At 42.6% G+C, this 14528-nt stretch overlaps 1 protein-coding gene across 1 annotated transcript in view; it reads right to left on the bottom strand.

Annotated features, from left to right (window-relative positions):
• CLASP1 (cytoplasmic linker associated protein 1) overlaps window positions 1-14528 on the bottom strand; it is a 260490-nt gene that overhangs the window by 231320 nt on the left and 14642 nt on the right. The window contains exon 2 of the mRNA XM_058548789.1: window positions 960-1439. Coding sequence (XP_058404772.1) covers window positions 960-1154 — 195 coding nt within the window. The 5' untranslated portion in view covers window positions 1155-1439. The remainder of the gene's footprint in view (window positions 1-959; window positions 1440-14528) is intronic.

The following is a 14528-nucleotide window of genomic DNA, read 5'->3' as shown; positions in this document are numbered from 1 at the left end:
ATGTATTTGGAAAACAGAGTCTGTACTAGAGCCAACAAAGGAATCCTATAAACACCAGTTTCCAAGTCCAAATCAATCTCAGAAGACTGGGTCAGTAAAAAAACACAAAAGATTCTGTTTCTGTAGGCCCCTTTCACAATGTCTATCGCACCTATTAGCAGTCAGACAAAGTTCCCACTCTTCCTTCCAGGTCAACCTTGATCCAAAGGAGCCACTTCTTGGCAACCTAAAAGACAGTATGGGGAGTGGCAGGCAAGGAGACAGAACTACACCTCTGCAGCACTTCAAGTCCTGTCCAGTTTTTATTCATGAAAACTCAGTCCTTGAATGGTAATATGGTCAACCGTCACAATTCATTTGGGTCATGGGAGCCTGCTGCCCCCTCCCACCCACTAAGAGCACATGAAGAGCCTTGATCTTTAGAACCTGAAGGATACCCTCCAGGTCCCTACTCACAGGTCATAGAAGAGTCCTTGGCAACCCATACTATTTCTGGCCAGGTCCCTGGTCCAACTTCAAAACAGTGACCTGAAGGTAAAATGCTCCACCATCCTATTACCATTTCCGTCCCCCAGAGAAAGTTAGTGAAGACATATGTGATTCATGAAGGGCCACTCACCAAGGTCTCATGACCCATTCACTGCAAGACACAATATTCACTTTAACTTTAAGGCTGCAAATGCTTGTAAACTTTCCAACATAAAAGCCTCTCTTGATCTGTTCACTTAGCCTTCTCTCAAAGTGCTAACAGATAAGGATTTTCTGATCGCCAACAAAAATCAAAGAAAACTCTACTTGCTCTAGAATGAAATGTCCAAAAGCCACAACCTGACTGAGTGTCTTACTGGAAACCAAGGAATCATGCTGATTGCTTACAAAGGACTTTTTTCTAAAGACCAATTTTGATCCACCAAGGCAGTCCGGCCACCTATAAGAGTGCCTTCTATAGCACGGCTTACCTTGTAATTGCTAGAGTTCACCCAAGAGGTAGCGAGTCCATCCACAAGTTTATCTAACATAGTCTGGTCATGCTCAAGGTCAGCAGACTTCTGTTTGTCTGAAAAATAGTCTATAAGTTCTTGGCCAACCTGCAGTCGTTTCCCCACATCCTTCTGCAACACCTGTGCCAGGCAGGACTCCATGCGCGGCTCCATGATGGAATTCAAATACAGATGCAGCAAAAGCTAGGGGGCAGTCAGGGTGACACCCTCCCGGTAAACGTATCTGGGAGGTTGCCTCTTTGTTTGCTGAAGGTTACTAAGAGCCTGTGTTTCAAAGATGCAATCCGGGGAATGGCAACAATGCACCATGTGTGTCTGAAGAGCAGCTGGTAGGATATTAAAAGTCCAATTTAAATAACTAGTTGGAGATAAAGGAGTGAGTGGCAGAGTGATGTTCTACTATTGGGTCTGAAATACTTCATAATTCAGCAGTCCATTCTGAAAAGTAAGAGAAGAGAATGACAATCAGCACAGATAACATAACACCCAAATATTATGAAACATTAAACATAAAACAAAGCAGTTCACACTGTAGAATCATTTATAATCACAAGTGGCTGAGAACCATGAACGCTTGGCAACCATATCAGAATAACAATTATTATTTTTATCAGGAAGAACATCGAAGCCCAAAACAAAGAGCCAATGAGCTCTATGGTTGGTGGGTTGATATTTTTCACAATTTTCCAGATTGTAAATGAACCAGTCAGGAAAGCAATCTTTTGCTTTAGCTAGCCTATTTATTTGTAGCTTAAATTTTGCTTCCCACTAAAACTCTACCACCACTCTGTGTCTGAATCACCGCAGGTACAATAAGCTACACAGTAGCTTATTGCCTCACCCTCAGTTTTCTAAAAAACCAAGTGCTGGAAATAGGGCAGGCTCCTTAGAAACACCACTGACCAAAGTGGCCAGCCTGGCAACATTAACCAAAGTCAAAGGCAGCACCTACACTGAACTTCTTGCTCAGCAGCTTTACAACCGGGTGAGCAGTAGTCCCTGCCTCCTCCTTCCTCCAACAAGGAAGAGTGACAGAGGGAGAAAAAGAAACAGGCTCACATTCTCATCAGTTATTGACACAGTATTCTCAGCTGACAATAGCGCCATTTGGGGCTGGTGTTTGTTATAAAATCAGGCGATCTCAAAATCATGTTTGGGGTGGGGCAAAACAGATGACATAGGGAAAATACCAAAATCGTTTTCACTAGACAAATTGAACAAGCTGACCAGTTAATCTGCTGGACCAATCGTACACATTTATTTCTTACTTCAACTTCTTCTCTCATTTCCTTTCATTCTAACCTAAGAAGACCCACAGAAAACCTGTCTTCAAGATGCAGCACCTCCCTGACACTGTACTAAATAGAAATGTTCTTCACACAACAGTAAATCCCAGCTTTCAGGGGTTCAGCAGGTAAATATGTACTGCTAAATTAAATAAAATTAAAATTCCATGCAGGTAACTCTTCCAGGCTGAGCACAGTAATGCTTTGTAACATCATCCTACTGCATCCCTATTCTCAACATAAAAAGAACAACGTTCTTTCTTGAGTTCTAGAATCAGAGACTTTTGATACCAACAGGAATCATGTAAGTAGAGTCTAGAGTCATTCAATGAGGAAAACCCCCCTTCAAAGCCCCTGGCACAGCATTACCCATCTTCTAATAACGCAGGGGGTTGGGGGCAGGATGGCATTCAAGACAACTCTCTCATATGGCAATCCTTCCTTAAATGGAGGAGATATCTGCTTCCAGTCATTTCCACACTCTGAAACAGTCCCTCCTTCACACAAGAAAGATCAAATACATAAAAGCAGCTATTACCCTTCATTCTAATTTTTAGCCCAAACAAAGTATCTCTAGCTCCTTAATTAGCTCCTATGTTGGAACAAAAAAGGTATAAGTGATATAGGAAAACTGGAGAACCAACAGAACCTTTTCTTTCTGGGCCAATATTAGCCCAAGAAGCAGATCAAACAAGTTCGGGCTTGCGGTGGATAAAATATGACCATAAATTCTTTGCTACTCTTCCCCCACCAAGGTGGAGTTTAAGTTCGCTCCCAGAGCGACTCTGGGCTTGGCCCCGTGACTTGCTTTGGCCAGTGGGAAATCAACAACTGCAAAAGCGAGTGAGATGTGACAGCAAGCACTGGAGCCTGCCCTCTTAGAATGGGGCCCTGGGACCGTCATGCTGTCAGGAAGCTGCTCCAGCCTCCTGGAACACGAGAGGCCATGTGGAGGAGAACCAACACAACCATCAGTAAGCAGCTGCCAGACGTGAGTGAGGCCATTTGGGATCATTTAGCCACTCCAGTCATCATCTGACTGCAGAAACAAATAGGTCTAAGAAGACAAGCAGAAAAACCACCCAGCCAAACCACAGAATTATAGAAATAATATTTCATTCTTGTTTTAAGCCACTAAGCTTATAGTAGTTTGTTACACACCAACAGATAACTGATACACTCCTTCCTATAAACATCTCTTTCATTCTCAATGGAAAGAATCTCATATCCTTTACTCCTTCGAGGGGCCTAAAATCAATAGACACTAACCAATAATGATGATGATAATACCATTTTTAAGCATCTACCCAAGGTATCAGGTTCTATGCTATAGGATTTATATATACCATCACTAACTCTCCAACCAATACTATAAAGTAGTTATTAACATCCCTATTTTACAGACGAAGAAACTGAGGTAGAGTAAGGGTAATTTCCCAAGGTTACGTGGCCAGTGAGTTTTCTTTCCCCACCTTCAAAGCCTTGTTATTACCAGTCTGGCCTAGTTCTGTTCTGACTCAAGGAAAGGAGGTCAGATTTCATGCTTAGCTAGGAAGCAACAGGCAAGAGAGCAAAGTCTTCATTCCTGGGAGAGGAATAATCCCATTCATTCAAGACTGTCTACTGTGATTTTCAAAATCCATATTATATAAAAACTTCCCCTTCAATTGGAATTGTAGAAGATTTCTAACAAATAAGTATGTACTTCTTGAAGGTAATTATGCAACAAAGGCTTAGCACACTGCAAAGTAGGTCACAAACTCCTATGTATGAAACCCACAGGATGAAAGACACTCAAAGCCCCTAGGCATAAAGCGGACTGGGTCCTCTCTCTTCTCTTTTTTTCTTTAATTTAAAAAAAAAAGTAACTGATGATCCCCTTACATTTATTCTTACTAAACTGGATTTTTTTTGTACCTGTTCCCCATGCTTCTGAGCACTTTCCCCATCTCTGCTTTCATAGGTATTCAGGGAATATCAACCACATAGTTCCAAATTCACAAGGTACAAAAGCACAAGGCCTCCTTCCCACTTCTGCCCCCCAGCCACCCAGGGTCCCTGCCTAAAAGCAAATAATGTCACTAGTTTCCTGTGCATCTTTTCAGAGATATTTTTAACTACCCAAACAAGTAAGTATACGTGTTCTTCTCCTTATACTCCCGGGAAGAGTTTTCTAAGCATTTACAATTAAATCATAAAAAGAGAAATAAAAAGCAAACTAATAAAAATACAGGCAAAAGTTCATATAGCAACAGAATTAGATAAAGACTTTATATTTTTTAAAATGCAGAAAATTCACAAAATAAACAAACAGGAGGAGGAGGATTTGGAGGACCTGGAAGACGAGGAGTAAAAATCTCTTCCTTCCCCCCACATCCTGCCCAGGCTCTCTACTAGGAAGAAGGTGACAAGGAAACTGAGGTCTGAAGTTACCCTGGAACCTGTGGACACAGAGGGGGCCTATGGCTGAGCTAAATACAAACCAGGCCTGTTATATGTAAGGCATTATTGGAAGGCACTGGGACACAAGAATAAAAGGGACTCAGCACCCAGCCACAGCGAGCTTATGGACCAGTGCAGCACCTACTCACAACCCCCTTCCTCAGTTCTATAATCACCATTCAAGAGAGGCGTCAACAGAGGATTACCTCATAGCAGTGGTGACATCAGAAATTACTCAGAATGTAACACTATTGCTAAGCTTAAAAAAAAGTTCAACCTTCACACATTTTCCAAAATAATAATAAGAGAAATGTAAAAATGATATAGAAGAAAACGGAGGTGAGGTTAGAATAGCCAAGCACCTTTTCTTTTCTCAATTTATCAGGCTAAGTTTTCTGCTTTACAAAATCTCACTATGAAAGCTCTGGACTCACTAAATGCTATTATATCAGTCCCTGGGAAAAAGGACACACTTCAGGTATTTCTGGAAAATGCCCCAACTCCTCTCAAACCCAACCCCAAATGCAACAGGCCTTTCCACTCCCCAACATCACCGTTCTCTGTCCCCACTACAGTAGTGAGGTTCCAAGCATCTCAACCTCTTCCTGCCACATCATTTTGGTCTATAGGGGCAAAGCAATAAAAGGTCAAGATAGTCACTCTCCTTTAAAACAGCACCCTGCAAAGTAGAAATTAACAAAACAACCTTTCCCAGGACAACAGCCCAACTCTGCTGCAGGCCAACAGGAAGAAGTTAAAAAATACAAGCTTCAACAAGAATGAAGACACACACAGTACGACAGTCTGATGTAATTAAAAGAACAATAAAGTTGAGAATTCCAACCTCTAAGGCATTCTCAAGACAACACTTCCTGAGTGGCACTGGGGAGCATATTGGCTTCAAACACATTAAGTAAGATTAAGGATGGAAAGGGCTGGGACAGGGCATTTTTCAAAAACATCATCTCTCTCTATCCCCTTACGTATCATGACTACTCTGTGGCACTTAGGTACACCATTATACAGAAGTTTTACCAATGGAGGCCAGGGGGAAAACAGAACCAATCATAAGCTCTGCAGCTTCTTAGTCCACCGTAGACTTCTCCATAAGAGAAGTTACAAGTAGGACCATTTTTACTTAGTTGCTTAAAACAACGAGTTAATATTTCTCCTAAGTCTGGGGGCTGGCTGGGCTCAGCCAGGAGGTTCTTCTGCTAATCTCACCAGGGATCATTAATGCAATGGTTGTCATCTGCCAGCCTGACGTGGGCTGAAGAGTCCAGAATGACATCACTCACATGTCTGAGGCATTAATGCTAATTGTTGGCTGGACCTCTTGCCACACATGACCTCTAAACATTCAATAAAATAGCCTGCAGTTCATTATACAGTGGAGCATTCCACTATATAATGGAGCATTCCAAGATGGCAAAGAGGGAAGCTGCCAGGCCTCTCAAAGCCTAGGATCCAGAACTTGCAAACCACTTCTGCCACTTTCTATTGGTCAAAGCAAGTCACAAGGCCAGCCCAGATTAAAAGTGTGAGGAAATGGGGCCCGGCCCCGTGCCCGCGTGATTAAAGCTCCACACGCTCCACTTCAGCGGCCCGGGGTTCTCGGGTTCAATCCCAGGCATGGACCTACCACACTCACCAACCACGCTGTGGAGGTGTCCCACATACAAAACATAGAGGAGGATTGGCACAGATGTTAGCTCAGGGCGAATCTTCCTCAGGGGAAAAAAAAAAGGGTGAGGAAATGGATTCTACCAATTAATAGGAGGAGCTGGAAAATATTGTAGCCATATTTTTCAACCTAACACATATGTATTCAACGGATATTTGTAGAATGAATAAATGGACGGGGTGAATACATTTGTATTCTGTTTATCCATTATCAATCTAATCTCAATTACTTCTGTTTACTCATCAACTTACCATATATCACACCTTACTACAGAAGATACAAAAGAAATAACGATAGTCTATAACTTGACTCGAAAATGCTAACTCACTTGGAGAGAACAAGATATACATACTCACAAAAAGCTCATCAATATAAGAATTCAACACAAACAGAGGATGCACAATTAGTAGATTTCACAGGTGGAATGCTCCACCTGCCAAATCAGGGGTATGAATATGTACTGTGGTAATTCAGAGAATGGATGGATCAAGAAGGCCTGGAATGACCAAGTCAAAACTACATAAACAAGATTCAGTTTGAGCTTTGTCTTAAAATGTGGATAGGATGTGTACCCATTAGTTATGGCACTTAATAGGGAGAATAAACAAGCAAGTGAGGGAGGCAGGAACTTGTGAATGGTTGAGGGAAGTAGTGTGGTAAGACTGAGACAGTCAGATACCCGTGAGATACGTAGGCATTATTATTCCCATTTTGAAGACAAGGAAATGAAGCTCAGAAAGGTTAGGTTAAAGAAAAAAAAAAAAACCTGCCCAGGGCTTTTAAGCTAATAACTGTCAGGGAGTAATTGAAAACTAGATCTACCTGGCCCCAAGGTCTGCATCCTTTCCAGTATACTACAACACTATACTACTGCCTCAGTGATGGTCCAAAGCACGGGCACTGAATAACTGAAATATGAAAATGTTAATAGCTATAGCATGTGGGATATAAGAAGTAGAGGATTAAGAACATGAAATCAAATCAGAAGGAGTACTCAGAAAGCTTTAAGAAAATAACACTCCATATCATAGTATCAAGAAGTACAATTTAAATTACCAGCACCAGTTAATCAATAACCACATCAAAAATCTCCCTTGAAAATATGCAGAAGGCAGGCATAACACTTTAAAAGCCCACTTTGGAAGCCAGAAATTAGCAGAATTGATTCACACTAAGTCAAAAGTGGTGTGTTTCTATCAATAAGACAATCTTTTCTGCATTATAACAATTTTTATAATTATGATACCATATATGTCTCTGTTCTTACTCTACCTGTCACTTCTGTTCTTTCCTTCTCCTTCTCCTCCCTCCCACAGCCCCACTCACTGTGAAACCCATGCATTCACTTCATGAACAAACACCTACTCGGTGCCGATGAGGTGACAAGTGTGGTACTATGCTAACTACCGGAAATCACAGAATGTACGACTTGGTCAAGGCCCTCAAGGAGGCTGTGCCTGGAAGAAGGAAGAGACAGAAATGGGAACATCTGCAACAGTGCAGGGGCACAAGTCCTAGACTGGAGGGTTGTAGAAGGTGTTATAGGTGGCAGAGAAAGGAAGATAAAACGCTAACTGAGGGAATTCAACTGGGAATTTCAAGGATGTGTTATTGCAACTCACACTACACAGATACAGCACCCCCTCTCCCAGCCCCTGCTTTCCTCCATCAGCCCGCAGGTCACTCCTCATTCACTGCAGACGCAGCCTCCAGCCTCCCTGTCTCTTTCCCTATCTCTTCTCAATTTCCTGAGTGTGTTCAACATCCACCTGGCTGACAACACCCTCTCCCTTCCGCCTCCTCAGATCTTGACCCTTTCAGTTGTCCCCTCTCAGGCGTCAGCAATCTCTCCCTGTCTCTCTCTCAGTTCCCTGAGTGTCCTGCTATCCCACTTTCCAATCACAACTGCCCATCCTTCTAGCTCTTTTGTTTAAGGACATTGTCCCAACCTCCTCAATTCCATAAACTCCTCGCCAATTTCACTTTCCTTTTAGTCTGGATTAAATTCCATGGAGATGTTAATAGTTTGTAACTACCCTCAACTTCCTCTGTCTCTGTAACAGTGCCCAGTAAACTGGAACCTTGCATGAACTCGACACTCTTAATCAGCTGCCTTCTTGTGCCTGCAGCAGTCAGTCAGTCATGCTGGAGAGAAGACAGACACACATCTCCAACCAGTTTCTTTTTTTTTTTGTGAGGAAGATCAGCCCTGAGCTAACATCCATACCAATCCTCTTTTTTTTTTTTTTTTTGCTGAGGAAGACCGGCCCTGAGCTAACATCTATTGCCAATCCTCCTCCTTTTTTTTCCCTTTTTCTCCCAAAGCCCCAGGAGATAGTTGCATGTCATAGTTGCACATCCTTCTAGCTGCTGTATGTGGGACGCAGCCTCAGCATGGCCGGACAAGCGGTGTGTTGGTGCGCACCCGGGGTTCTGAACCCGGGCCGCCAGTAGCAGAGCGGGCACACTTAACCGCTAAGCCATGGGGCCAGCCCTGCCAGTTTCATTTTAAATTGATAATCTCAGGGGCCAGCCTGGTGGCGCAAGCGGTTAAGTGCGCACGCTCCACTTTGGCAGCCCGGGGTTCGCCGGTTCGGATCCCAGGCGCACACCGACACACCGCTTGTCAAGTCATGCTGTGGCGGCATCCCATATAAAGTACAGGAAGATGGGCATGGATGTTAGCCCAGGGCCAGTCTTCCTCAGCCAAAAAAGAGGAGGACTGGCAGATGTTAGCTCAGGGCCGATCTTCCTCACAAAAAAATAAATAAATAAATTGATAATCTCAAACTTCAAAAGGCCTTCAACACCACCCAGCATTCCAACTCATGTTCTCCTGTAAGTTTGCTTGCCCTTCTCTCCAAAATGACTTTCCCACCTTCTCCTCAGGCACCCATCTCCCCTCTCCTGCAGCTCTCTCCTGATATTCTCACTTCCTACTTGGTTGATAAGTCGGCAATATCAGACAACTTAGATCTTCCACCACCAAATCATGACAATGAGCTGCATCTTTCTCCCTCCTATAATAACGAGGAAAACACTCTCATTTTTGCCTCCTCCGACCTCGAACTTTTCAGTTGTCTGCTCTCCAGCATCAGCAAGCTCTCCTCCTCTACTGGCTCATTCCCAGAAGCTTATAAACTTCCTCTAAATCACTCAACTTTAAAAGGCCTTCTCTGGAGCTCACATGCCTTTCATTAATGACACCATTAACAGCAAAGTCTCTTTAACAGCTGTCTACACCAGCCAGCTACACTGAGGCACTTCCTGCTGTCCCTGCAGCCCCTCTGATCGGGCCTCCCCCACCCCACCACCACCGCTCAGCTGGAGCTGCTCTCATCAGGATCACCAATAACTCCCATGCTGGCAAATCCAAGGAATACTTTTCTGTGCTTCACTAACTCCACCTCTCCGCAGCTTTCCAAAGCTAACCACTCCTTCCTTCAGAGAAACTTCACATTTCCGGGAAAACAAATGATCGCGTCTTCCTGCTACTTCTCTGGCTGCACCTACCAAGTTTCTTTAACAATCTCTCCTCCCTTTCCAGAGCTCTGGTGACAGGCTCAGTCCAGTGCCTCCTGTCTTCTCACTTTGCTCACCCCCAAATGATTAGCAGCCACTCCCATGAATTTACAAACTGCCTATAAACTGATGACTCCCAAATTTGTCTCCAGTCCAAACATCTCTGACCTCCAGTCACACTCTGGCCTCCTCACAGTTCTCAACTCTACCACCTCAGGGCCTTCGCTCTTGCATCCCTTCTGCCTGAAACACTCTCCTTACACCTACACTGGCCTGGCCGTCAACTTCAGCTTAAATGTCACCCCCTCAGGGAGCCCTTCAAAGACCACTCTAAGCAGGTCCCTTGTCACTGCATCCTGCTCTCTTCCTTCAAAGCACCTATCACAAGTTGTAATTCTAGTGTATGTTTGTTTCCCTATTTGCTGTCTGACTTTCCCAACAGGACTGTCAGTGCTTTGAAGGTGGGGACCTGTTTATTTTGTTCACCTAATGCCTATAACCACGACCGTTAACAACAAGGTACTGGAGAAATATTTGTGGAATGAACGAAGCCTGCTTGAGTCGAAAATCAAAAGACAGTCATGGGCAGTCATTAATTGAGTTCAATTTCTTCTTGGGGAGTGGGAGTAATGGGGGGCAGAAAGAATGCAAAAAACATTCCAGGTAAAAGGAATGTGCAAACACATATGGACAAGCACAAAGAGTCTGGCCTGTTCAGAGGAAAACAAGCAATTTGGAAAGGCCACAGCACTGGTTCCCAACCTGTAAACACTGCTGACCCCCACCCCTGGGGTGAGAGGGTAGAGTTATTAAAAGGATGTCTGAAAATTATTCCACACACACACCAAATGAAACCCCATATCCTTTAGCAGTCACTCCCCAATCCCCTCCACTAAACCCATGAAACCCAATAATCTACTTTGTGACTGAAAGGATTTGCCTTTTCTGGACATTTCATATAAATGGAGTGATAAAATATGTGGCCTTTCGTGTCTGGCTTCTTTCACTCAGCATATTATTTTCAAGGTTTACCCATGTTGTTGCATGTATCAGGATTGCATTCCTTTTAATGGTCGAATAATATTCCATCGTGTGGATAGTATAGGTATAGATAGAATAGCCATGAAATTCCCACGGAGCACTGCTCTCACTAACGCCCCTAAGTTATAGTATGTTGTTTCATGTTGTTTGTTTTTTGCATGGAGCATAGGAGGTGCCCAATAAACATTTATTGTTGAATGACTAATGAGGGGCAGATTTTTTTTTTTAACTGTGGTAAAAGACACATAGGATTTACTATTTTAAACACTTTTAATTGTTCAGTTCAGTGGTATTAAGTACATTCACACTGTTGTGCAACCACCACCACCGTGGCATATTGTATTTTTGTCTTCAATCATCTCAGAATATTTTCTAATTTTCCTTGTGATTTCCTCTTTTACTCACTGGTGACCTAGGAGTGTGCTGTTTAATTTCCACATATTTGTGAATTTCCCAAATTTCTCTCTGTTATTGATATCTAATTTCATTGCTTTGTGGTCAGAGAACATATCTTGTATGATTTCCATCCTTTCAAATTTATTGAGTCTTCTTTTATGGCATAACATATAATCTATCCTGAAGAATGTTCCACATGCACTTGCGAACAATGTGTATTCTACTGTTATTGGGTGCTACGGTGTCTACAGATGTCTGTCCCTTAATGATTTAAAGAGTTTGTCTGCATCTAGACCACGTTTAAGAAAAAATTTGTCAGGGCTGGCCCCAAGGCGTAGCAGTTAAGTGCGCACATTCTGCTGCTGGCAGCCCAGGGTCTGCAGGTTCGGATCCCGGGCACACATCAAGGCACCACTTGTCAGGCCATACTGGTGCGGCGTCCCATATAAAGTGGAGGAAGATAGGCACAGATGTTAGCCCAGGACCAGTCTTCCTCAGCAAAAAGAGGAGGACTGTCATGGATGTTAGCTCAGGGCTGATACTTCTCACAAAAAAAAAACAAAAAAAAAAATTTGTCAATTATCTAAATCTTAAATTTTTAATGTTATCTCCCACTTTTTTATACTGACTACTTATTCCATATATATATATAAAAATCAGGTCTCCCCTTTAAAAATAAAAATCTGTTTCTAGCCCCATATTAAGATTTAGTTTCTAAGAGTGAAACCTGCTTAAAACGTAAGCAGAAAAGATCATCTATGCTCACAGGAGAGATCTTCTAAGAGGTTTCTGAAACATGAAATCCCCAGACCTGGGTGTAAGAAGAGAGGAGCATTTGATATGTCATTTGATAGCATGACAGCTGACATGACCATCCCAAATTTCCCAAGGGAGCTGGGTTACATCCAGTTGAAAAAAGAAAACCCTATTAAGTACTGGTTATTTAATGTGAAGACAGAAGGTATAAGAAGGCTTGGGATATAAAAGCAGGGAGCGTTTTTCTCTGTGACTGAAGGAAGAAGTCAAGCTATACAAAAAAGTGAAGCTATGCAGTAGTGGTTTAAAATTTGGTTTTCATTTATCCCCCTCTCCCCACAAAACCTCTGTTATGATTGTTACTATCATGGCTATTTTACAGAAGAGGAAACGGATTCAGAAGCAAAGTGACTTCCAGGGTCACACAGCAAGTATGAAACAGAATCAGGATTTGATCCTGGGCCTCTAACTCCAAATGCAGGGCTATTTCCACCAAGTCACAGCCTCTGCTTCTCACCAAGAATACACACAGGGCTCTGAGTACTTCAGACATATACATAATTTAGGAAAATGACCCACAAAGGAAGGACCTATCCACCATGCTTAATAATCCCAAAATAAGAGCAGAAGAGCCTGAAGAGTGAGCAACTAGGACCTGGCACCACATACTAAGCAAAAGCTCCATGAAGAACAAGGGAAGAGGAAGAACGATATGCATTCCCACAAGTAACCCTAGAAGAGTAATCAGCAATCTTAGTTCAGAGGGTTCAGTATCTCCAACAGATGCTGATGGCAAGCCAAAGGCATGATCAAGAATAGGAAAAAAGGGGGACGGCCCGGTGGCGCAAGCGGTTAAGTGCGCGCGCTCCGCTGCGGCGGCCCGGGGTTCGCTGGTTCGGATCCCGGGCGCGCACCGACGCACTGCTTGGTAAGCCATGCTGTGGCGGCGTCCCATATAAAGTGGAGGAAGATAGGCACAGATGTTAGCCCACGGCCGTCTTCCTCAGCAAAAAAAGAGGAGGATTGGCGGATGTTAGCTCAGGGCTGATCTCCTCACAAAAAAAAAAAAAAAAAAAAGAATAGGAAAAAAGAGAGAGAGAAAAAAGGGTAATGCAGAGGAAAGAAGAGGCAGTGCAGCAGGAAAGGAATAGAAGCCAAACATGTGAAACCATTGGTGGAACACTAGTTAGACAGAAACTCTGTACTATTTTTGCAACTTCGTGTAAATCTATAATTATTCCAAAATGAAAAAAAAAAGTGAAAAGATACACAAGATGTGAATAGGCTCTTGGTCCTAGCTTCCTGGGTTCACTGAATACATCAAGTGCAGCCAATCTGCCAGGCATTGCCTTCAACGAGCTCCAGGTTCACTTGAGCGAGAGAGACAAGTGAACAATCTATTCCAATGCAGTAGATCAAGGCGCTTTCCTGTAAGACTCTACTTTTCTGATGACTCCTTAGTAAACAGGGAAAAAGGAGAGACTACAACAGTGAAATGTAGGGCACCACCAGGCAAAGCTCTGTCATAGGTGTGCACTAGCACGACAACACATGCTTCCCTTCCTGTCTCTCACTCCCCAAATCATCTCCCCTGCTTCCACTCCTTGCTCCAGCAAGATTCACACTGAAGACACAGAGTCTGATGGACTGGGAAAACCTACACGCTCACAGAGCTTTCAATAATAAGGAGTCCTGTGCCTGCTGAAGACAGAGAACTGAAATAAGGGCTTTGGAGATTCATTTATTCATTGACAAATCAGATCTTACTAGGTTTAGCTTCAAATCCTTTCAATGCAATATAAGTGACCTGGCAGAGCAAAATAATTGGGAACATCAGCTGAGCAATGACAAAGACTGTTGAAAAGACAATTTCATATACTGCTTCCTACCCACCCCCATTCAACCACTTTTCAAACATATAGACTTTAAATCTGTACTTTGCTAGGCTTACACATAACAGCTAGGGAAAATTTGCTATATTTCTCAGATCAATTATAACAGAGCATTGCTATTACTAAAAACAACATTTTTATATTCATACTTTATGGAGTCAGGAAAAAAATTCCAAAAGCACAAAAAAGATCTGTGCCTTAACTATGTTCTTTTATATTGAACTGTACATACAGATGCTCACAGTTTCCAAACTGAGTGGTGACTGCCTCAGTATTTTTTCAACACTGACTTATGCTTAGTCAACAAAACATGGTTTTCTTTAAAATACCAAAAAACCTAACCCTCACTCTAGTCCTACATTTAAACAAAAAGATCACTTAAAAATGTAATTGAATATAATCAAACACACATTTTAATACGCTGCTGATGAGAATAAAATTCATAGCTATTTAAGACAATTTGGAAACATCTATCAATAACATTTAACTACATCTTTTGATCCAACAA

This window comes from Diceros bicornis, chromosome 10, assembly GCF_020826845.1.
Source record: "Diceros bicornis minor isolate mBicDic1 chromosome 10, mDicBic1.mat.cur, whole genome shotgun sequence".
Classification (NCBI taxonomy): Eukaryota; Metazoa; Chordata; class Mammalia; order Perissodactyla; family Rhinocerotidae; genus Diceros; species Diceros bicornis.
The sequence above is the reverse complement of the archived record's forward strand: the minus strand, read 5'-3'. Positions and strand labels throughout refer to the sequence as shown.